General features: G+C 38.8%; 1 protein-coding gene and 1 pseudogene across 1 annotated transcript in view; both read left to right on the plus strand.

Moving 5' to 3' along the window:
• The first annotated feature begins 2,685 nt into the window (after nt 1-2,685).
• Nucleotides 2,686-4,001, plus strand: LOC105306927 (annotated as a pseudogene).
• Nucleotides 4,002-14,198: 10,197 nt separating this feature from the next.
• Nucleotides 14,199-25,160, plus strand: part of FBP2 (fructose-bisphosphatase 2) — a 33,074-nt gene continuing 22,112 nt past the window's right edge. Inside the window, exons 1-3 of the mRNA XM_011382217.1 lie at nt 14,199-14,443; nt 18,652-18,814; nt 20,875-20,967. Of these exons, the coding sequence (XP_011380519.1) occupies nt 14,274-14,443; nt 18,652-18,814; nt 20,875-20,967 (426 nt within the window). The 5' untranslated portion in view covers nt 14,199-14,273. The remainder of the gene's footprint in view (nt 14,444-18,651; nt 18,815-20,874; nt 20,968-25,160) is intronic.

Here is a 25,160-nt window from a genome sequence, read left to right on the forward strand (position 1 = left end):
ACCATCTTGTAAGTCAGTTCTTGTAACTTCTGGTTCTCAAAGCATTGAGGGAGATTGTGGTGATCTGGTAGCTGGATGGGAAATGATATTCTCCCACCTGTTTGTGTGCTCTGTGTGATGTTTTTTGATTGAGCTATGAGTTTATTTAACTGAGAGTTTTCACCTGGTACTTGTTTGTGTTCTACTATAGATGCATCCAATCTTTCTCTGTCTCATTCTTTGAGAAGAAAGACAAGGACAGACTCAGAGAAACAGGAGCACGGCAACTCTCCTTTGATGATTCTTGGAATATCAAAGTTGGGCTTGACCTTGGAGATACTTTGATGCCCTTCACTAATGAGGGCGAAGGGATGGCATTCACTGAGTGTAATGTAGAAAGCTGACAGGAACTCAGGTCTGTTGGTTGTTAGGTGCCACAATATCTCACTGTCCCTAAAGTGGGAGATCTTTCCTACTTCTAATCAAATATGTAAAGGAAAACAACTACTTCTAGCCACTCAAATATTTGGCTGTTAAGAATTTTTTTTAACAAGTTCTTTTTATCAAGTAACAGCATTAGCAGGCTTTGTAAAGAAACCCTCATGCCTCCCTGTTCTCATCTATAGGTCTGACTTTTGCTCTTAGAGGTTCCATAGCTGTACTCTTCACCTTTTAAATTAAAATCATACTTGGCCAAAAGCCTAATTTTTTTTTCTAAATATTTTAAAGTAATTTTCTGCACAATGGAGTACTTGCTGCTTTGTGTCTTTGCCAAAAGCTAAGAAAGCATTTTTGACTCTAGGGCACCCATCTGCCCTGACTTCACAACCACAACTATGCCATTGGCATTTTCTGGAACACTCTGTGACCAGGATGGGGGTAGAAGCTCCATGTGAGCATCATTTGTTCCCCAAATCCCTCAGAGTGAATGTGGCCTGCTCCCTAACCACATAATAAAAATTAGAAGGCATACCAAAAGGCAAAAAACACATTTTGAAGAGACAAAGCAGGTGTCAGAACAAGACATAGCAGGGATGTTGGAATTATCACACGAAGAATTTAAAACAATCATAATTAATATGCTAAGGGCTCTAATGAATAAAGTAGACAACATGCAAGAATAAATAGACAATGTAAGCAGAGAGATGGAAATCCTAAGAAAGAACCAAAAAGAAATACTGGCATTAGAAATACAGTGTCAAAAAACACTGTAATAGAATTCACAAATGCCTTTGATAAGCTGGACATGGCTGAAGAGAGAATCTCTGAGGGAATATATCAATAGAATCCTTGAAAACTGAAAAGCAAAGAGAATAAAGACTTTAAAAAAATAACGGAATATCCAAGGACTGTAGGACAACTGCAAAAGGTGTAACATAGTGTGTAAAGGGAATACCAGGAGAAGAGAGAAAAAAAATATTTGGAACAATAATGACTAAGGATTTCTTTCCAATATCAGACATCAAACCACAAATCTCGAAAGTTCAGAGAACACCAAGCAGAATAAATGCCAAAAAACTACATCTAAGCGTAACATCTTCAAACTACAGAAAATCAAAGATAAATAAGAAGTCCTGAAAGAAGCCAGAGGAAATAAACACCTTATCTTTCGAGAAACAAAGATAACATTAAATCTAGCTTCTCCTCAGAAACCATGCAAACAAGAAAATAGTGGAGTGAAATACTTAAAGTGTTGAAAGAAAAAACTCATCAACCTAGAATTTTGTGCCCTGTGAATTATCCTTCAAGAATGAAGGAGAAAAAAGACTTTCTTAGACTAACAAAGATTGAGGGAATTTGTTGCCAGTAGACCTGCCTTTCAATAAATGTTAAAAGAAGTTCTTTAGAGAAGAAAAATAATACAGGCCAGAAACTTAGATCTATATTAAGAAAGGAAAAACACTGAAGAAGGAATAAATGAAGGTAAAATAAAAACTTTTTCTTTTCTTACCCTTAATTGATCTAACAGATAACACTCTGTTCAAAATAATAACAGCAACAATGTATTTGACTATGTCTGCTTATATATATATATATATATTTATATATATGTATATATATTTATATAAGCTTATATACAAGTAAAATGAATGACAGCAATGATACAAGGATAGGAGGAAGGAGTTAGGATTATTTTGTTATTATAAAGTACTTACACTACCCATAAAATGATGTAATGTTATTTGAAAGAGAACTTGGATTAATTGTAAAAGATATTGCAAACTCTAAGGCAAGTATGAAAATAAAAAGTAAGTGATATGCTAGAAAAGAAGAAAAAATTGAATCATATAAATTGCTCAACTAAAACCATAAAATGCAGGAAAAAGGTAGAAGACAAAAATAAGAACAACGAACAAAGGCGATCAATAGAAAATAGTAACAAATATGGTAAATATTAATCCAACTATATCAATAATCACTTGAACTTCAAAGGCTTAAATTTATCATTTAAAAGACAAATTGTTAGAGTGAATCAAAAAACATGACCCAACTTATGTTGTCTACAAGAAACCCACTTTAAATATATAGACATATAGATTAAAAGTAAATAGATGAAGGCAGTGGCCTGGTACCCACAGGTGCCCTTGGAGCTGGGCCGGATCTGCCACTCCAGGTGCCCAGTGCAGAGCCAGCCTTACTGCCCTCCACACCACTGCTGCTGCTACTGCTGCCAGGAGGCATTTTTATTCGGGAGACGTTAAGGGAGCCTGAGGCTCCTGGTGCATTGTGAGAGCAGTGGCACCTGTTTGGGGGAGGAGGCAGAGGGCTCAAAGCAAACCCATGGATGGCAAAGGAATCAGTAGCCTAGAAGATGGAGGGGAGGAGCCCAGCTGTGAGGTGTGTGAGCCCAAGAACCATGTCTATGCGGGAGTCCTTAAACCTGGAAAGTTATGAATTGGACAAGATCTTCCATCTAACCAGATTCATGGAACTGAAGGGCAATGGCTGCAAAGTGCCCCAAGATGTCCTGCAGGAATTGCTGGAATCCTTACAAGATAACCACTTTCAAGAAGATGAGCAGTTTTGGGGAGCATTTATGTCAAGGATTGGCATTAGGATGGATATTTCTGTCATTCCTTTGAAGCATCATGGTCTTTCTTCTGTTCAGACCATGGATTACGTTTATCCTATCATTGATGACCCTTACATGATGGGCAGGATAGTATGTGCCAATGTTTTCCCTCTACACAATGGGGGTGGGGGATGGGGTCACAGAATGTGACAATATGCTGAAGTTCCAAATCAGGAATAATATGACCAACAGAGAAAGGGATAAAGTGATGCTACTAATTACACAGGGTTTTAAAGATGCAGCAGAAGAGGCAGGAACATCTGTAGTGGGTGGCCAAACAGTGTTAAACCCCTGTATTGTTTTGGGAGGAATGGCTACAACTGTCTGCCAGCCTAATGAATTCATTGTGCCAGACAAAGCAATGCCTGAGGATGTGCTCGTGCTCACAAAGCCCCTAGAGATGCAGGTGGCCATGGCCATGCACCAATGTCTGGATATTCCCGAAAAATGGAATGAAATTAAACTAGTGGTGACCCAAGAAGATGTGGAGTTGGCAGAGCAGGAGGTGATGATGAACATGGCAAGGTTCAACAGAACAGATGCAGGACTCACATACACATCCAAGCCCACACTGCCACCAACATCCCGGGGCTTTGGAATTCTGGGCCACCACAGAACCTAGCCAAACAACGGAGGAAGAAGGGGTCCTTAGTGATTCACAACCTCCCTGTCCTGGCTGAGATGGCTGTTGTGAGCAAGGCCTGTGGAAACATGTTTGGCCTCATGCATGGGGACTGTCCTGAGACATCAAGAGACTTTCTAATCTGTTTACCCTGTTAGCAAGCCACTTAGCTCTGAGCAGAGATAAAGTCCCCTAAATATGGTGGATTATTGAAATTGTAGAGAAGGCAACTGTACAGTCAAAATCATAGACAAACCCCAGATTATCGAAGTCTCACCACAGGTGGCCACTCAAAATGTGAATCTCACACTTGGTGCCATCTCTTAATCTAGACCAAAATAGCTATTTGGTTTTATTTTTAAATAAATCTATTTCCTTTGCCATCTAAACAACAACAAAAATCTCATTGTGTCTACACATCTGGTGACCTGAGGTCCATTTGTGAATAGATGCAATTACTAAAATAAAACCTATTGCTTAAAAAAAAAATTAAATTGATGGAGAAAAATATACCATGCTAACAATAATTCAAAGAAAGCAATGATAGCTTTCTTGGTTTCAAACAGAATAGACTTCAAAGTAAAGAAAGTTATTAGGGATAAAGAAGTGCATTACATTATGATTACATTATGATAAAGGGATCAATTCTGTAAGAAGATATAAAAATCCTTATAGGCACCTAACAACAGAGAGTCTAACTATGTGAGTCAAAACTGATAGAACTGCAAGGAGAAATAGATGTAATATCCACTATAATAGCTGGAGATCTCAACACTCCTCTCTCAAGTCTAGTAGGCAGAAAATCAGTAAGGACATAGTTGAACTTAACAATATAATCAATCAATAAGATATAATTAGCATTTTTCGACTACTTCAAGCTCACATGGAATATTCATGAGGTATACCTCATCTGGGGCAATAAAACACACCTTAACAAATTCAAAAGAATAGAAATCATACAATGTCTGCTCTCAAGCTACAATGGAAATAAACTAGAAATCAATAATAGAAAGCTAACTGAAAAATCCCAAAATATATGGAGATTCAACAACACACTTCTAAATAACATATGGATGAAAAAAGAAATCTCAAGCGAAATTAAAAATATTTTAGGTTAATTGAAAATACGATAGTAATTTATCAGAATTTGTGGGATGCCATGATAGCAGTGCTTAAAGGGAAATTTATAGCACTGAATGCATATGTCAGAAAAGAATAACAATCTAAAAGCAATAATTGAAGTTTCCACTATAGGAAACTAGGAAATGAAGAGCAAATTAAATCCGAAGTAAATAGAAGAAAAGAAATCATGAGAATCAGAGTAGAAATCAGTGAAATTGAAAACAAGAAATCAACAGAGAAAATCAATGAAATCGAAGCCAGTTTTTAAAAAAAGATCAATAAAATTATAAGCTTCTAGCCAGGCTAACCAAATCAAAAAGGAAAGGACACAAATTGCTAATATCAGAAATGAAAAAGGGGACATCACTACATATCCCGTGAACATTAAAAGGATAATAAAGGAATACTATGAATAACTCTATGCTCATAAATTCGATGACCTAGATGAAATGGATCAATTTCTTGAAAGACACAATCTGCCGAAACTCACACAGGAAGAGATAAACAATATAAATACATCTATATCTACTAAAGAAACTGAATCAAAAATGAACAATCTTCCAAAAACAGAAATCACAAGGCTAAGACAGGTTCTGGTGTTTTCTGCCAAACATTTAAGGAAAAATAATATCAATTCTCTAAAATCTCTTTCAGAGGATAGAAGCAGAAGAAATACTTCCTAACTCATTCAATGAGTCTTACCCTAATACCAAACCCAGACAAAGATGTTACAAAAGAAAAGAAAACTACAGACCAATGTTTCATGAACATAGATGCAGAAACCCTCAATAAAATATTAGCAAATCAAATCACTTAAAGTCTAAAAAGAATTATGTACCATAGACAAATGGGATTTATCCAGGTATGAAAGTCTGGTTCAATATTTTAAAATCAATTAATGTAATCCACCACATCAACAGACTAAAAGAGAAAAATCAATGATCATATCAATAAATGTACAAAAAGCATTTGACAAAATCTATTCATGACACAAACTCAAAGCTTTCCCACTAAGATCTGGTACAAGACAAAGATGCACTCTCTCACCACTCTTTTTCAATGTTGTACTGGAAGTCCTTGTTAATGCAGTAAGGCAAGAAAAGGGAATAAAAGGTATACAGATTGGGAAAAAAGAAACAAAACTCTTCGTTCATAGATGACATGATTATCTATGTAGAAAATCCGAAAGAACTGATAAAAGAACTTCTGGAACTAATAAAAGACTATAGCAAGGTTTCAGGATCCATGGTTAATGTACACAAGTCGATTGCTTTCCTATATGCCAACAATAAACAAGTGGAAATTGAAATAAAAAACACAATGCCAAGAGATTGGATTAAACATGGTGAAGTGAGAGACGTCCCCAGATCTCTCCCCTTGAAACAGCAATAAACTGAACATCTAAAATTCAACAAAAAACACCCAAACTGCACACCAGCATATCTGAGTGTGGGATCTGCACATAAGAGCTACCACAGATCAGAACCTCTGGTGTCAGGTGGTGGACTAGGAGAAACAAAGAAGCTGCCTCTCTCAGCCAGAGCTCCCTGTAGGAGGAGGGGAGAGGAGAAGGTGCAGAGAGTTCCCTGAACAGCCCTGCCTGAGAATGCTGTGTGCTCCATGCAGCCAGCAGCAGTGCCCAAGTATCAGAGCAGAAGGCAGAGAAAAATGAATGGCAGAAAAACGGGGACAGCAGAGAAACAACAGTTGATTTTTACCAGCCATGGTTGCAAAACTGAGACTGATCAGCCGTAGCCTCCAACTCCCAACCCAGAGGGCCCCTCCACCCATACCCTTCCTGATGGAATGCCGCGAAGACCTAGGCGAATCCGAAGAAATGCTACTGAAACCGTCACTAACACTGACAGGAACTGAGATTGAGGGTAGTGAGCATGATTAAACATCTACAAAAAAGGAAAAAAGGACATTACTAACACTTTATATAAAGCAGAGATCCAAGAGGCTTAGACGCCACCTACTGGAAACCAGAAGAAAAACACCTTATTTGCAACAGGCTAGAGACCGTTACATAATAAATCTTCTTTCTGGGGGAAAAAAAAAAAAAAAGCAGAACACACTTCCATTAATGCCCAAGTGGAGAAATAGTCCATTAAACACCATGAACAACCAAGATGACAAGACAGCTCAGAAAGAAAGACAAAAATTTCCAGAAAATAAGCTTACAGACATAGAAATATGTGATTTAAATGGCAGAGAATTCAGGATGGTACTTTTGAAAAAACTCAGTGAGATATGAAACGAATCACATCAACAATTTCAGGAATTCTCAGGGCAGCCAGGGAAAGAAGACAGTAATCTATAAAGGAAAACCCATTAGATTTTCTCGGCACAAACCTTACAAGCCAGAAAGGAGTGGAATCAAATATTCAAACTATTAAATGAAAGGAACGACCAGCCAAGAATAATGTATCCAAGTAAGCTCTCCTTTAGATATGGAGGAGAAATCAAGACCTTTCCAGACATACAAAAATTGAGGGAATTCTCCACTACGAGGCCTGTACTACAAGAAATTCTGAAAGAGGTTAGCTCACCTAAAACAAAATGGCAAAAAAAAAAAAAATGCATAATTAGGAGTAAGGTGACTAGCAGGCTGATAAAAGCAGAGGAGTGCAAACCTTACTACGAACAGGGCATTATAAGCTTAAAATAAGAAGAGATTTGCTATAGCAAGATAGTAATGAACATTCAGCATACGTAAGGACAAAATGAGACAATGATGATTAAAAAGGAGAGAATTCAAAGATCCAAATTCGCAAAGGGGAATGGAGACAAGGCACATGCAGAAGAAAAATGATGACTGTATATATACAACTATCCTTTTCATATTTGTAATGATAATCATACACAAAAGATTTAGAACTGAAGTATACAACGTAAAGCAAGAAGGACCAGAGAGAAAACCCACAAAAAACAAATTAGCGACATGGATGGACCTTGAAATTAGCGAAATAAGCCAGACAGAAAAGGTTGAAAATCACATGATATCACATATGTGGGATATAAACCTAAAAGCAACAAATGAACAGGACAAACAAATAGAGACTCATGGACATGGACAATGGACTGACTAGTGGTTACCAGAGGGGAGGAGGAAGCGGGGAGGGGAAAAAGAAATAAAATGTTAAATGAAAAAACCCCCCCACAATGCCATTTACATTAGCACACAACAAAATATTTATATTTAGGTATAAATCTAACATAATACTACAAAAACTATAAAACTCTGGACACAGACCTTCTACCCTCCACAAAAATTAACACAAAATGGATCATACACCCAAATGTAAAACTATAAAACTTTTAGAAGATAATATAGGAAAAAACCTAGATCACCTTGGGCTTTGTGATGCCTTTTTAGATACAATATCAAAGACACAATTCATGAAAGAAAGAATTGATAAGCTGGACTTCATTAAAATTAAAAACCTCTGCTCTAGGAAAGACAAGAGAATGAGAAGACAAGCTATAGACTGGGAAAAATATTTGCAAAAGGCACATCTGATAAAGGACTGTTATCCAAAATATGCAAAGAACTCTTAAAAACTCAACAATAGGAAAACAAAGAACCTAATGAAAAAATGAGCCAAAGACCCTCAAAGACTCCTCACCTAAGAAGAAATACGAATGACAAATGAGCATATGAAAAGATGCTCCAAATCGTGTCTTCAGAGAAGTGCAAATTAAAATAACAATGAGATACCACTATACACTTATTAGAATGGTGAATACACAAAACATTGACATCACCAAATACTGGTGAGGATCTGGAACTATAGGAATTCTCACTAATTGCTGGTGAGAATGTAAAATGGTACAACCACTTTGGAATACAGTTTCTAACAAAGCTAAATAGACTCTTACTATATGATCTGGCAATTGCATTCCTTAGTATTTACCCAAAGGAGTTGAATACTCATGTCTACACAAAAACCTGCAGAAGGATGTTAACAGAAGTTTTATTCATAATTGCCAAAACTCGGAAACGACCAAGATGTCCTTCAGTAGGCGAATGGACAAATAAACTGTGGTATATCCAGACAATGGGATATTATTCAGTGCTAAAAGAAATAAGCTATCGAGTCATGAAAAGACATGGAGGAATCTTAAATGCATATTACTAAGTGAAGAGCCAATATGAAAAGGCTACATACTGTATGATTCCAACTTCATGACATCTGGAAAAGGCACAACTAGGAAGACAATAAAATGATCAGTAGTTGTCAGGGATAAGGTGGGGGAGGGGATAGGTGAATAGGCAGAGCATGGAGGATTTTTAGGGCAGCGAAAAACTCTGAGTGATATTATAATGATAGACAGATGTCATTACACATTTGTCCAAACCTATAGCATGTACAACACCAAGAGCGAACCCTATGTAAACTATGGACTTTAGAGGATAACAATGTTTAAATGCAGGTTCATCCTTGGAAAAAAAAAAGTACCATTCTGATGAGTGATGTTGATAACAGGCGAGGGTATGCATGTGTGGGCACAGGGGGAATGGGAAATCTCTATACCTCCTCTCAATTTTCTTGTAAACCTAATCTGCTCTAAAAAATAGTCTTTAAAAAAATAAAAAGAAAAAAGCATAATATGATGAGAATACAAGTAAAAAGCACAGTGAGTACTATGAAATTAAAATATAGACCTAACATATGCCAGTCCCACTTTAACTTTGTTTTTGCATTTAAATAATGTATGTAGCACTTTCCTATATGTTTTTTACACATTGAAAACTGGACTTGGTATAACTATGTTATAGGAAACTAGAAAATGTATTCTTTATTTTCCATCTTTGTTTTCTATTATCCCACAAAGTTGATGCTTAAGCATCAAGCTGATTTGATTAGTGTGTGAGAAAAAGCGGATGCAGTCTGCAAGGATTCAGATTCCTTCTGTGAAGAAGTTTAAAATTCATTTAATGTTTACTGCTCAGGTATGTAGTAAGTACAGTAGTCCTATAGAAGCAAAAGTGCAGATTTTTAAAAACATTTTACTATAATTGCATTTTTTTTTTTTGCATTTTTACCTGATGGAATTGTTTCTTGTAATAAAACCTTTTCTGACTAAAGACTTTAAAACAAAAAAAACTTATGTTGGGATTACATGAGAGAGTGCATGTAAAACATCTTAGCAGAGTTTTGCTAATAAAGAATGGTCTCTCTGTTGATACTCCAGAGTCTCATTCTAGATTATTGGCTTTGGGTGAAGGGCCCTGACGTGGAAGTGAGATTGCCTCAATTGTCAGGAGGGTCTGCTTGTCCTTATAGATTTAGACTCGGGTCTGTGAGCATCTTTCATTAAGCAAGGCCATAGATAGCTTTGTGGTCTCCAGTGTATCAGTGGCACTGAAATAAATGTGAATTGGATGCACTTTTCTCTTCCTCTGGCTTCCACCACAGCTGCTCTACTAGTTTTCACCCCGTCGTGTGTCCTGAAAGAACTGTGGCATTTTTGAAAGGTCATCAGCTACAATTTTAGATCACTGGGTAACTCGAACTTCTAACATTTAAATGTAGCTGCAAGAGGTATGTTGCTGCACCCAGCTGTCATACTTGGCTAAGATGATGGCAGAAATAGCAGCCTTTTCCTCAGGTTCCTTTACAAGAGAGTAGTTGACTACTTCTAAGTGACACTAATGAATACATCTCCCTCCTGATCCCCAAATTATCCAGTCTTTTGCTCATTTTTCACACCCACAGTGTGCTGGGCACCAGCTCTTCTTGTGGTAGTTGTTTTAAAGCACTGGTTTGTTTGTTTCACTTCCAATCTGTTGTAAACAGATACTTTTATAAAACACAACAAAAAGAATTACAGGACAGGTCAATGAATACATGAAAAGGTGTTCAACATCACTAATTATTAGCGAAATGCTAATTAAAACCACAATGAGATATCATTTCACACTCAGAATGGCTATTATCAAAAACCAGAAAATAACAACAGTTGGCAAGGACGTGGAGACATTAGAACCCTGTGCACTGCTGGTGGAAATGTAAAATGGTGCAGCCACTGCGGAAAAAAGGTATAGTGGTTCCTCAAGAAATGAAATATAGAATTACCATGTGATAGAGCAATTCTACTTCTGAGTATGTATCATAAGAGAATTGAAAGCAGGGACTTGAACAGATGTTTGTCCAATCACATTCATGGCAGCATTATTCATAATAACCAAAAGGTAGAAGCAACCCAAGTGTCCACTGACCCATGAATGGATAAACAAAACTTAGTATATTTAAAAAAATGGAATGGTATTCAGCCTTAAAAAGAAAGGAAATTCAGAATAATGCTACAACGTGGATAAACCTTGAAGGTATCGTGCTAAGTGAAATAAACCAGTCACAAAAGGACAAATATCGCATCATTCTACTTATATTAAGTACCTAGAGTAGTCAAATTCATAGAGACAGAAAGTAGAATGGTGATTACCAGGGGCTGGGAACTGAGTGGGAATGGAAAATTGTTGTTTAATGGGTACAGAGTTTTGTCCTGAGAAGATAAAAAAGTTCTGTAGATGAATGGTGGTGATAGTTGTATAATAATGTGAATGTGCTTAATGACATTGAACTGTACACTTAAGAATGGTTAAAGTGGTAAAAATAAGTTGCTGGGAAAATGAAATAAAAAATAGCTACAAAATATAGGCCCCAATTGTTTAGTGTTACATTATAATTTCATTTAAGTTTAAATTATATTTTATTGTTAGATTTAAATTACATTTAAAAAAATAAAATCAGAACAAACATAACATAGGAAAACTGCTATAGAAATCTCTAAATACTTTCAATTTTTCTACTTACCTCATCATGGACCAGTATAATTTGCAGACTGTCCATGATCCACTTATATTTTGTTTTACAGTAAAATGACTTTTTAAAAATGTACAGTTCTATGAATTTTAACACATATCAAGTCACCATCATCATAATCAGGATATAGAACAGTTCTATCAGGTAAAATATTCCTGTTTTCTGTTTGCTCCCCATATTCCTACTCCCTGGCAACCATGGAGTTGTTTTGATCTCTATAACTTTGTTTTTATGAGACTATCATATAAATGAAATCATACAGTATATATTGTTTTGAGACTGGCTTCTTTCAGCCAGCACAGTGCCTCTGAGATTCATCCCAGTGCTACATGTGAAAATAGCTTGTTCCTTTTAATTGCTGAGTAGTATTCCATTTTATGGACCTACTACAATTTATCCATTCACCTTTGAAGAACATTGGGTGTCTGTAGTTTCTGAGAATTATAAATAGAGCTGCCATAAATATTTGTGAATGCATTTTGTGTGAATGTATGTATTTATTTCTCTAGGGAAGATATGATGGTCCATTCTGAGTGGCATTGCTTTGCACCATCGTGAGGGAAACCCTTAATCAGATGACAATGTTAGATTTCAAATGGCACCTGGAAACCAATCAACCAGGCCACTCTCTTCATCTTGCAGTCATTCGCTGGCCCAGAACTCCTAACAGCCAGTCACAACTCCTTCTATAATTATGTCCGAAGAATTGTGGTTGATCTCTCATGAGAAAGACAAAACTTAGTTATTTATTCATGGCAACATGACTCATCAAGCTCAAAGAAAGTTCCATTCTACAGTTCTCACAATTCCCAGTAGCTATAGAAAAAGAGTTTTCTGGTTATATGCTGGTGATGTCCAAAATTAAACTGTTGTGATACAGCAGTTCTTCTAGAGCTGCATCTTACTGAAGCCCTTGCATAAGTCCATGTACAACGATGAGGAAGCTGGTTGCAGCATTGTTTGAAGAGCACACATTTCCAAAATAATTTAACTGTCCATGCACTGGAATGCAGTGCTTTATGTGTACCGATGCGAATGTATTCCCAAGGTGTCTTGCTAAGGCAGACACTGTAGATGGATTGATCCAACTCTTGCAGCGAGAGATCACCATATGATACAGATCTAGCCAATTCTATGTAAGTGCAAGTCTACTGGGGTGGGGGCAGGGGGTGTGTTCTGGGGAAATTTTTCTTTCCTAATAAAAGGGAATTGACGCAGTCGGAGCTGCATTTTCTCTTCTGTATGAGTCTTCAGTGTGGGCTAGAATTTCAGGGCTATGTGGCCATTTTGTGCCCATGAGATGACAAGCATAGGGGCAAAAGCCAGCAGACCAAGGGTTAGAGAAGAAATAGAGGTCCCTAATGGAAACTTTGAATAGCTAAATAAATGCTAACAGCCACCTCTAAGTGGACTCATGAGAAAATATAAGAAAAATGAATCCTCACATATTTAAATTGCTGTGAGTTTTCTATTACTTGCAGCTAAACACATTCTGATTGAAAAAACTGTCAAAGGAAAAAATCAAATTGCAGAACAATGTGCATATTCTATTTTGTAAAATGGAATTATATATGTATACATAATAGTTAATATACATCAAAATACTGGAAGAGTAATAATAACTAACAAGTATTGAGCACCTATTATGCGCGAAGCACATCTTATTACTTTAATCCTCGCAACTATTCTATAAGGCAGACGTTTTATCATTCTCCCCATTTACAAGTGAGGAAACTGAGGCTTCATACAACTAGCAGATAACTAGCTAGAGATTCAGAGCCAGATCTGTCTGTCCCTAGAGAAAGTGATTAGATCACCCTATGCAGACCCCCACCCATGCTTATTACCAATACAGACCCCCACCAGCTGTAAAGGCAGTTATTTCTAGGGAGTAGGTTGGGGGTTGGGCTTATGGTAAGGCCTTCCACTTTTTCTTTATATACTTCTGTTGTGTTTCCTTTTCAGTAAGCAAGTATTATTTCGTTATAAAACTGAAAATATAGAAAAATTGATAAAATAACCCTGGTGCTAGGCACTGTGCTAAGAAAAGAATTTTTTCTTTCTGATTTGGATATCGATTTTGAATATCCATCCCGTCATGCATGCTTTTTAGAAATAAAAGACATTCTTTTCCAACTTATATGGAAGAACCCTGGCTAAGAAGTTCCAGGATTGCCATTATAATTACCGTCACCTATACCCCAGATAAGCTATCTGCCAATTTGCCTTCTATAAACCACAAGGGAATCAGGTTCTGCAGTAGATAGATGTGAAAAATCCTTTTCAGTCCTTGAATAAGAGGGTTTTATGGGTCATTTTTTTTAGTGGCTGGATTTCTCATCTCCCACCTGTTACTAAATAGCTGCTTCTTAGGAACTTTAAAGAAAGGAGCTCACCAAAAGAAAGTAGGTCTGTATCTCTGGGCTGCCTGGTTCTATTTACAGCTTGTGTGTGGTGGGTGCCTTGGCAGCACCGGCCATGCCAGAAGGATTTCCGTGAGGGCTGTCCAGTTACCTCGATCACGTGATCTGGGGCACTTTTCCTTAAAGATCCTGGGCCAGCTCTGATAGCACGGAGCTACAGCTCTTAGTGACAAACAAAGCTTGCTGCAGGGGGGAAAAAAAGATTTGAAAAATTACCCGCCACGATGACAGACAGAAGCCCCTTCGAAACGGACATGCTCACCTTGACCCGCTATGTGATGGAAAGGGGGCGTCAGGCCAAAGGGACAGGGGAGCTCACGCAGCTGCTGAACTCCATGCTGACGGCCATCAAAGCCATCTCCTCTGCAGTGCGCAAGGCCGGCCTGGCCAACCTGTGAGTCTCGGGGAGCAGGTGCGGGTGCACAAACCCGCCCAGGTAGAGTGTGGGCAAAGCTGCAGGAGCTAGAGCAGAAAACCGGTCAAAAGCTGTTTGCCTGTATGCCCTAGAAGAAAGCTGCCTTTAAAGTTTCTGTCACGTGGGATTTGATAAAGGGAACTTTGATTTGTTTCAAGAAAGGAACGGAGACATGCTATGGAGGAAAAAAAATATATAATTTTTCCAGTTGCCATGCATTATGAAGATAACAAGCTCAGTGGCTTGTTACATTGAAACATATATTGAATTATTGTGACTTGTATTTGCATTCTCGCTGGCACAAAGAAACAGCAAGGAAACTTGAGAGGTCTCCTTATGCCCTTTGCAGATATGAGCATTTTATTGTCACTACCTTTCTCAATATGTTAAGAGCTAGTAATCATTTAGAAAATAACTTCCCAGAGCCCCTGCCTACATCTCCTTTCTCACCATCAAAAGGAGTCTTTTGTTTTTAAAACAATTTTTTTTGCTTCTGTTCTGTGATTCATTCTTTATCCTCTTCTCCACTTGGTGGGCAGGAAGCTGGGAGGTGCTGGGCCTGGAAGGAGGAAATGCACAACATTCTACACTTTGTTCTCTTTGGGGCTTTGTTCAAGCACAGAATAAAGCCAAATTCAGGCTTTGGCTTCTGATCAACACAGCCAAGTGTCCAGTTTAAGTCTGTGATAAAAAGAAGCAGTCTTTCTTTGGGCTTCCCTTTTCATTATAGTAATTCCAGTAGAGGTCCTCTCTGAAGTTGAGGGGGGACTACTATTATTATTTCTCTAAAATAAAGAAATAATAAAGTCTAATAATTTAAAATACTTATTATTAACAATTTAGTAATTTTTTAACAAAAAATGTGATAGCATTATATAACAAGATGTAATGATCACAATAGTTACAGAATTATTTATATAAGGTTTTGTGACCTAGCAATGGGATCCATATTAAGATGCCTCATGATAGGCTTTTTCTGTGTGTGTATTGCTATCACTGTATTATTACCTCATTTGGCCAAACTACATTTAAGGACCCTCATGAATGTTAGGTTCAGTCATTTGCCTCTGTCCTACTCTCGCCAGTTATGGGTCCTGCTGAGTGACTAAGTAGTGACTCTGCCTCCTCCCGTATATGGGCCCTGCTATACTTAGTGCCCTTCCCTGCTGTCTGCTGACATCTCAGTATTATTCACCCTCATTCATCTGGCTCCTGCTCTGGGCAGAACGCTCGGCTAGGCAGCAGCTGCTGTGGTGGGGTTGTATCAGTTGGCTGCAGAACTGACTCTGTGGCCATTGAGTGTACAGATGAAGTAGACCCAGGAATTTAATAATTAAGGTGTTCATCTGACTTGGCTTTTCCTTCCAGGTGATCATAGGCAATGATAAACTCTTGTTAGAACCTCAGTTTCCTATTTGTAAAATGGAGAGGATACTAATATTGTAATCCTTACAATAACCTAACTTGTAGGTTATTGTAAGGATTAGTAAGTCCATGTGATAATGATTTTGACAGTACCAGTCCTATGGTAAATGCTCAGTAAATGCTCCTTATTACCATAGTGCCTTGCCCAGACCTGGGGAACTTTGCCAGCTGGCTGGTCGATGGCGCAGACAGACCACTAGGTGGCAAGCGCAGCCCGTGGAAACAAGACATCAGGATTCCACATTTTCTGGGGGCGCTGAATTTTCCTTGGTCTGGCAGAGGCCCCACATTCTGCCAGTTCAAAAGACATTCTTTATATGGCCCCTCTGTTACACTGAAAGTTGCAGCGAGAGAAACTCATTGGCTAGAAATTCCTTTTTTCTAACGAGATGCTGAGATGATAATGATGATGATGATGATTTTATATATATATACATATATATATACATATATGTGTGTGTATATATATATATATATTATTTATGCCTAAAGCACCTGGTCTTCCTGGGTGGTCTCCCATCCAAGTACTAACCAGGCCCAAGCCTGCTTAGCTTCCGACATCAGACATTGGGCTTGTTCAGGATGGCATAGCTGTAGACTTGCTGAGAGTATTGTAAGAGGACCCCGGGATTGCTTCTCAGAGTGCTAAAAGGTTGCCTGCCCTCTGTCTCAGAGCAAATCTGCTCATGAGAATGAGACTTTCACGTGTTCCTGCTACTTTCCATTTAAGGAACCTCAAGCCCTTCATTCCTTTGCTTCCTCTGTTGGGGAAGACATTTTTAGGTGCAGGTTGTAGGAAGAAGGGACTAATAGAATGCCTCCCCTGCTTTACTGTCAAAACAGCAGAACACGCCACTTTAAAATGGTCAGGAGAGCTTTAGTGCTAGTTATAATGCTAGAAAGTAGACCGTTTCTTAGCTTTGCCTATCATGGGCCTTGGGTACCCTAGCTCTTCATTCTTCAGCAGCAGCCACCTCAATAATCCACATTAAACAAGATTTTGGGTTTGTGGTCCCCTTACACTCCAGTGTAAAATAACCTAGTTTTGTTGTTGCAGTTATTTGTTTGCTTTTATTTTGAACTACAAGCTACACTTTTTGAGGCCTGGCTACTACTATTGTTTTTCAAGGCAGCTGGCTCAGCACATTACATAACAACAGACCATCAGTTGATAGGTAGAGGGCAGTGGGGGAGAGGAGAGGCTGTCAGTCAGAGAAGAGAATGGGAAATGACTTGTCCCCTGTGATGGTAAATCTGTGGTTCTCAACCCTGGATTCCTTCAACCAATAAATGGCAGTAAAAAGGAAGAGGAAGAGAAATTAATTTCCTGGCATTCTTTCTTCATTATTCAGTGAACATGTATTGAGCATCTCCTATGTCCTCAGACACTGTGGAAACAAATACAGTAGCCACACTTCTTGCCTCAGTGAGCAGATAATCCATCAGGAAAGACAATGAATGCTATGAACAGATCATGAGCCGCTTTGGATTTGATGGGAGGGGTGTGCCTGGTGTGTGGTTGGAACATGAAGGGGAACCAGGGAAGCTTCCAGAGTGGGTCAGGAGGACCAGAAGAAAAAATCTTAGAGTGGGCAGGGAGCATTCTTTTCGGGGGAGCACTATGAGTGAAGGTGAAAAAGAAAGGAGTAGCTGGCTGAGTGCCGGTGGCCACAGGACCTTAGTGGCTGATGAAATGCAAAAGGCTTGAGCAGGATGATAGCCACATGGCACTAGGAGGGAAGAGTGTGGAGGGCAGGGCAGCAAACCCAGAGGTTGATCGTAAGGCAGGTGTGTGCCCTGTGAGTCTGGAGGCTGAGACTGGCTGAGTGAAGGCGAGAGAAATAAGAGGCAATGCCACTGTGAGAACAGGGCTTCCTGGGTGGAGCCTGAAGGATTCCCATTTCACCGTGGGGACTTGAGAACTCTAGGTGGACAAGAGTGATCTAACTCAAATTTTAGAAGGATCTCTCCCACAAGGGTGAAAACCAGGAGATCTTTACATATTAATATTCTAAAACAGCGGTCCCCAACCTTTTAGGCACCAAGGACCAGTGCTCCTATGAGAATCTAATGCCTAATGATCTGACGTAGAGCTGAGGCATTGATGCTAGGACTAGGGAGCAGCTGCAAATACAGATGAAGATGAACCTTTGCTCCCTCACCTGCTGCTCACCTCCTGCTGTGTTGGAGACCCCCGCTCTAAAACACAAAGGCTCTAGATAAAATTTTATAGTAGTGCTCTTTCTGATATTGCTTGAAAAGGTAGTGAAGAACCAAATTAAATTGGTTAGGTATGCCCCCAAACTTTCTACTTATTCAAGTAATGCCAAGCTACAGCAAGGCAATTTTTCATTCAGCCCAACAAGCTACTATTTGAGGATAAATAACAAATATTGAAATCCCAGGGCTGGGAAGTCATGGTCCTTCACTTTTTGGAGTCATTAATGATGGCACCCTCTGACTTATAACTCTCTCTATTCACTTCACAGTGCTGAGGGCAGGTCTGTAATACTGTAAGACTGAATTCTGGTTAGCGTATTGGGAGAATAAGGGAATGGGACAGTATCCCCGAAGTGTAAAGGAAGCAAGGTTGACGATCACTGCTGTGGGACATCACATACTTGGTCTGTGCTTATAATTTAGAGACTCAGAAGCCGTGAAGGAAAAGGATGAAACACTGGTTGTGTCTTAGTGTCTGGACTTCTTTTCTGGAGTTCAGGATCCCTTAGTGATGCCATTAAACATTTTTTTTTTCTTCCTAGGTATGGAATCGCAGGAAGTGTGAATGTGACGGGGGATGAAGTGAAGAAACTGGATGTGTTATCCAATTCCCTGGTGATCAACATGCTCCAGTCCTCCTACAGCACCTGTGTCCTGGTCTCGGAAGAGAATAAAGAGGCAATTATCACCACCAAGGATAAGAGGGTGCGTGCCAGAACTTGGATGCAGTTCCATTGGCATTAGATGATGCCAATGAGTTGGGAAGATAGTTGCCTTGCTTTTCTTTTGTTTCTGGGATTTTCCTCTACTGCTTAACTTTCGTTTTCAGGAAAAAAATTTGCATACTTCTTATGCTGTCTAGTAAAAAAAGACTCCATGGCAGGACAGTAGTTTATAAGGAACTGAATCAGAGTAATTTACTGAAACTTCTCAGCGGATGGGGTTTATGCGTTATCACTTCATGTTCCCAGTAACAAGTGCTGGCATTTTAGGGAACTTTAAAATCATCAAGTTCAGTAAAAGGTAGAGGTTGCTAGTAGTGCTGTATCATACAGCTTTTACTCTTCCCCTTCCCACTTCTACTCAACCCCTCCTCACCCTGCACATACTTCCTCAAGGGGGATTGTGGTTTCAACAGAGGTTTCTTCATGCCAGACTAATATAGAAAAGAAATCACAAAGATGATACATTCACTTGCCTAAATATAGTGGTAAACTTGGTTAGTTTAGGACATGGCTGGGAGGGTCCATATTCACTATGGTTTTATGAACAGTTTCCTAAAGAGAGATGTTTGCTGGTGCCCAAAAAATCCAACTCATGGTCAGCTGTGGTACAGTAATACAAAATAAATGCTGAGACTATTGGCTCTTGATTTATACATTGGGCGTTGGGGACAAAGTGCCATTTCTTTATAATCAGGCAGTAGTACAGAAAAGGTAAAGCCAAATTTACTAAACACCTACAGTATGCAAGGGACTGTGCAAAATATTTTGCTCTTCTTGTCCCACATAATTTCAGCTAAATCATGCCTATTATTTTCACCTTTTGATTCCCACTGATATGACCTTCAATTATCTCTCTCATCTAATCTATCATTTCCTTTCCCAGTTGGCCTGAGCTACACAGGTCTTCATGCTAGTTCTTGAATACCCCATGCCTGCTCCCATATCAGCTCCTGAACACTTTCCAGCATATGCTAGATGCTCACCAAATATCTGTTGAATGAATACATGAATAAGTGAATGACTTAAGTTGGATTAACCACAGGGAGAATTGGAAATTTCCAAGTTTATGAATTATTCCACTTTTTTTATGCCCCCTACCCCACTCACCCCTGTTGAGCAAGAAAAAAAGGAAATAAGGCTCAAATTAAGCTAGGGCATTACTCATTGGAAAGTCGGTGAAAAGTAATTTTAGTGGTGGAAGAAGTGACTCCCATTTTACTTCGTTTTATTACCATGTATAATTAGCCAGGAGACTCCAGTCTCCATCACTAAGACTCCCAGAGGGCCTTGCACAAAGGAGACTTTTTAAAAGTATCTGGTGATTTCTTTCCGTGGAATGTTGGCGAGAGTAGCTTGTGACAGCAACATGGGTGGGTGCGAGGAACACGGTACTGCAAGACCCCACCTGCTCTGTCTTCTGGTCTTCACATCAGACAGGTGGGTTGGATGCAGCAAAATTTAAAAGAATATTTTTATTCTCCGGAGGTATCTATGCATACCAGCTCTCTTAATAAGACAAACGCAGAGGCCCTGGAGTATTTCTCTGAGATTTTCTGAAAAAAATTTTTTTTCATTTGGCAAAAATGCTCCAAAGTGAAAAAAGGCTATCTGGGGAGAGGCTCAGAAAGATAAACTTGGAGCACGTTCAAGTTTATCTTCAACTTGCCTGCCTCTTCATTGCAAGTGCCCATTTCAGACCTGGTTGCCTCTCACACCCTCAGCAGCTCCAAGTCCCTGTGGGCCCTGGTAGGAGAGAGGGTGGTGCCAGGAGAAGCAGGAGGAGAGCTATTGCGAGGCAGTGGGAACTTCATTGCCCTGTGAGGGTGTCAACTCTCTGTTATGGTGATGTAGGCCCTGAGCTGCATAATTCATTTATGCTGAAATGCTCTCCTCCTTTATGTAATTGCATTTTTTCATAAGGATGTCCCCTTTCTCAAAATCACTTTTTAGTTTCATGTTATCTGCTGTGCACAACCACTTACATAGACTGTGTTGATTGGAAGGTGACCTGATCAGCGGTTCTTCTGTCTGTGTATTTAGGGGAAATATGTGGTCTGCTTTGACCCACTGGATGGATCTTCCAACATTGACTGCCTAGCCTCCATTGGAACCATATTTGCCATCTATAGAAAGGTGAGTAAACAGTCTGATCTTTACTGTCTCGTTCCTCTGGTGGTTTCTGGGCTAGGAGCCACGAGTCTGGATTTCTAACCTCTGTCTTCCCACAAAAGCAGACAGGCCACCATAGACAAATCATGAACCTCATTTTGCCTTGGGCTCCTCATTGGAAGAACTGAATGGATAAATTTCCCTCTGCCTTCTTTATAATATCTTTACCTTGTGAGAAGGTAAAGATGGAGCCTTGTTTTGAAAACCTGGATGCCACACAAGCATCAGGCAAGGTATTAGGTTCCAGGTGGCATCTGAAGGGCCCTGTTTCTTCCTTATGTATCTGAAATCTGACTGCATTATTTTTCTATCATTGCCATAACAATTTACATTCAGAGCTTAAAACAATACCCATTGATGATCTCCCAGTTCTGTAGGTCAGAAATCTGGCAGGTGTGTCTGGGTTCTCTGCTCAGTGTTTCCTAAGGCCAAAATCTAGGTGTCAGCTGGTGGGGGTCTCCTACTGCGAGGCTGGAATGTGTGTGTTGAGAATTCATTTCCGAGCTTACTTAGGTTGTTGGCAGAATTCAGTTCCATTCTGTTGTGGGATAAAGGTCTTTGTGTCTTAACCGGCTAATGCTGAGGGTCATGCTTAGCTTCTAGAGGCTTCCTGTATTTCCTAGCTTGTGACTCCTATGTCCTCGAAGCGAGCAAAGGCAGGCCACGTCTATCTCACACTTGTCTGTCTGAGACCCTCACTTTGCCTCATTGTGCCATATCCAGCCACAGAAAGTTCTCTGCTTTCAAGAGTCGTCTGATTAGATTTGGGCCCACTTGGATAATCCAGGTCAATCCACCAATTTTAAATTGATAACTCTAATTATATCTGCAAAGTCCCTTTTGCCAATAATGAAATATTGTCACAGATTCTGAAGATTAAGATACCTTTGGGGGCCATTCTACCTACCCCACATACCTAATAACAGACAAGATCTTATTAGTTGGCTTATGACCATCCAGAAACTTCAAGCCAGACCACATAATCCACACCTTACCTCAATCTGAGTATTAGTCTTTGCTCCAATCAGGATGGCAGAGTCTTTGCCCTTGCGGCTTTTAGGCAGAAGGAGGCCAAGGACACTCGAAAGTCTCAAAGATTGTTCAGTTGGGTAACCTGTCCTCTCACTGGTTTTCAAGGCCCATCTCTCTGGCTCCATAGCACACACTCTTTCCACTAAAGTATTTATGATCAAACCAAATGTGGATATCCCTTATTTTCTATACTACCAATTTAGCACTAATTATGTAATTGTGTGAAATTAACTTTCCATGTGCGTCTTTCTTAGTGCTCCTGGATTATAAACTCAGGAGAGGATTGGGTATGCCTCATGTCACCTCATATACTGTCTGTAGATATTGATAATGCAGTAGATAGTTTTGCTTAGCTGAAAGTTGTCTTTAAAAAAAAGGCGGGGAGCAAAAGCTTAGCAGAAAACTAACTTTAGCAGAATTTGTGAATTAGCCTAAACTTTCTTTTTGAGAAGAGCAAGGAGCAGACGAGTGGTCTATTCCTCCTGGAGAACAAAATGGAAACGAAGTTGGCTTGGGCTAGAGGAAACTCTGAGGATGTTGCTTTCCCAGTTGGTGTTTCTCTCTTTTTCTTTTGAAGAGAGGAAAGGAGACTTTCATTGAGGGAGCAGGAGAAAATGACACAAAACACTTTCTCCAGTATCTGAGAAAGTTCAAGACTAAGATGATCTTTCAAGTTTATGCAAAAATGAACTAGGTGTGTAAAAGTGCTTTGTTTCCTCCTGAGGTTCAGCTTAGAGATAAAAATAAGAAGATAGCCAGTGTGATATTTATGAGAGTCTGAAAAAAGATGCACAATTATATCTTTGAGTGGTTAATATTGGTGTTTTCATCATGGCTCTTACTCTTAACTGCTGAGCGTGAGTCAGCCACCTGTAAGCACAGTGTTCCTGGGTCAGTCCTCATCTCAATCCCAAGAGGTAGGTATACATACGACTGTCACCTTTTTAAAAACTGGTGAACAAATGGCAGCACAAAGAAGGGAAGTAACTTGAAAAATTCTCAGTCAGTGCATGGCAGGACAGGCTGTCAATAGCTTCTCTCTGTTCCCCTAGTTTTATTGAAATATAATTGACATACAATATTGTATTAGTTTTAGGTGTATGACATGTGAAATGATCAACACAACAAGTTTAGTTAACATCTATCACTTCACATAGCTACTCATTTATTTGTGATGAGTATTTTTAAAATACACTCTCATAGCAATTTTCAAGTATGCAATACAGTATTATTAACTATAGGCACCATGTTATATATTATACTCCTAGAATTTATTTATCTTATAACTGGAAGTTTGTACCTTTTGGCCACCTTCACCTGTTTCCCCCTTACTCCTTGCATCTGGCAACCACCAATCTGTTCTCTGTTTTCATGAGTGTTTTTTTAAGAGTCCACATATATGTGAGATCACATAGTATTTGACTCTCTCTGTCTGATTTATTTCACTTAGCATAATGCCCTCCAGGTCCATCCATGTTATTGCAAATGACAGATTTCTTTTCTTTTTATGCCTGAATAATATTCTATTGTATATATACATACCACACTTTCTTTATCCATTCATCCACTGATGGATACTTAAGTTGTTTCCACATCTTGGCTATTGTGAACGATGCTGCAGTAAACATGGGAGTGCAGGTATCTCTTCAACATAGTGTTTGCATTTCCTTCAGATACATTCCCAGAAGTGGAATTACTATATCATATGAAGATTCTATTTTTAATTTTTTGAAGAACATCATACCGTTTCAACAGTGACAATGCCAATTTACATTTTTATCAACAGTGCATAAAGATTCTCTTTTCTCCATACCCTCGCCAACACTTCTTATCTCTTGTCTTTTTGATGACATCCATTCTAACAGGTGTGAGGTGATATTTCACTGTGGTTTTGATTTACATTTCCCTAATAACTGGTGATTTTGAGCACCTTTTTATGCATCTGTTTATCCTTTGCATGTCTGCTCTGGAAAAATGTTTGTTTAATTCCTTTGCCCATTTTAAAACCACATTGCCTTTTATTTATTTATTTTTTTGCTATTGAGTTATATGAGTTCTTTATATATTTTGAATAAACTACATACAGAAAATATTTTTTCCATTCTGTAGGTTTCCTTTTCATTTTGTTGATGGTTTTAATAGCTTCTTAAGGCCAACTAGTTTATAAACAAAGAGGAATAATGGGGGAGGCTGCGTGCGTGCTGGGGGAAGGGAGGATATAGGAGACCTCTGTACCTTCTTCTCAATTTTTCTGTGAACTTGAAACTGTTCTAAAAATACAGAGTATTTAAAATGAAAAGAGGAATATTATTAAACATATTATGGGAAATTCACATTTGAATTTAGACAATTTTGAACATGGAGATTTTGCCTTAAAGTTAAACGAAGCACAGGCTTTGAAAGTTAGTCCAAATAACCATAGATTTTCTCTGATAATATTTCTAAAGAAGGGGGCGAATTTGAGAAACTAATAAACCATTTTTAGAATGGAAATTGTAAAAACGAGAAATGAAAAAATTTTTTGTTATGCTTCAGCAATATCTAGTAAGAAAGTAGCTCACTTTTGAGACCTCATGGGGCTGTCACAGCATCTTAGAAACATGCCAAAACCAGGATGATGCCCATTCATCCATTGGTGGACCAGGACTTCTGGGATTCTCTGATAAGCACCAAGAAAGAAGTTTTAGAATAGTCAAGAACTGTCAAAGTTATCTTCTTTCCTTTAACTTAAAGGAGCAGTGCTAAACACCAGATACAATTTCTCACACTGTTTTTAGCCCTCTGCCTTTTGATTTTCCTTTTTCTTGAGGATGACATTTTCCCTTTCCAACAAAGTCATAAATTAGACAAAGTGAAAACTCTCTTGCTACAAAAAAAACATCAAGGACTGCTGGATAGCATATATCATCTAGGCATTTAAATGCATAGCTAAACTCATTGAAATGAACAAGCAATAAACACAAGGTAAGTGGAAGGGTCCAGAACCACAGGAAACTGAAAATCAAAGTGCTAAAGAGAAGTACTGATACTGGAGTTGTCCTGATGGGAGGAGTGGGCCTTGTTGACCTGAATAATCTAAGGGTGTGGGTTTTAACACTCCTTCAGGGTCAGGAAACTACCTTCTG

This window comes from Pteropus vampyrus, unplaced genomic scaffold (genome assembly GCF_000151845.1).
Source record: "Pteropus vampyrus isolate Shadow unplaced genomic scaffold, Pvam_2.0 Scaffold465, whole genome shotgun sequence".
NCBI lineage: Eukaryota > Metazoa > Chordata > Mammalia > Chiroptera > Pteropodidae > Pteropus > Pteropus vampyrus.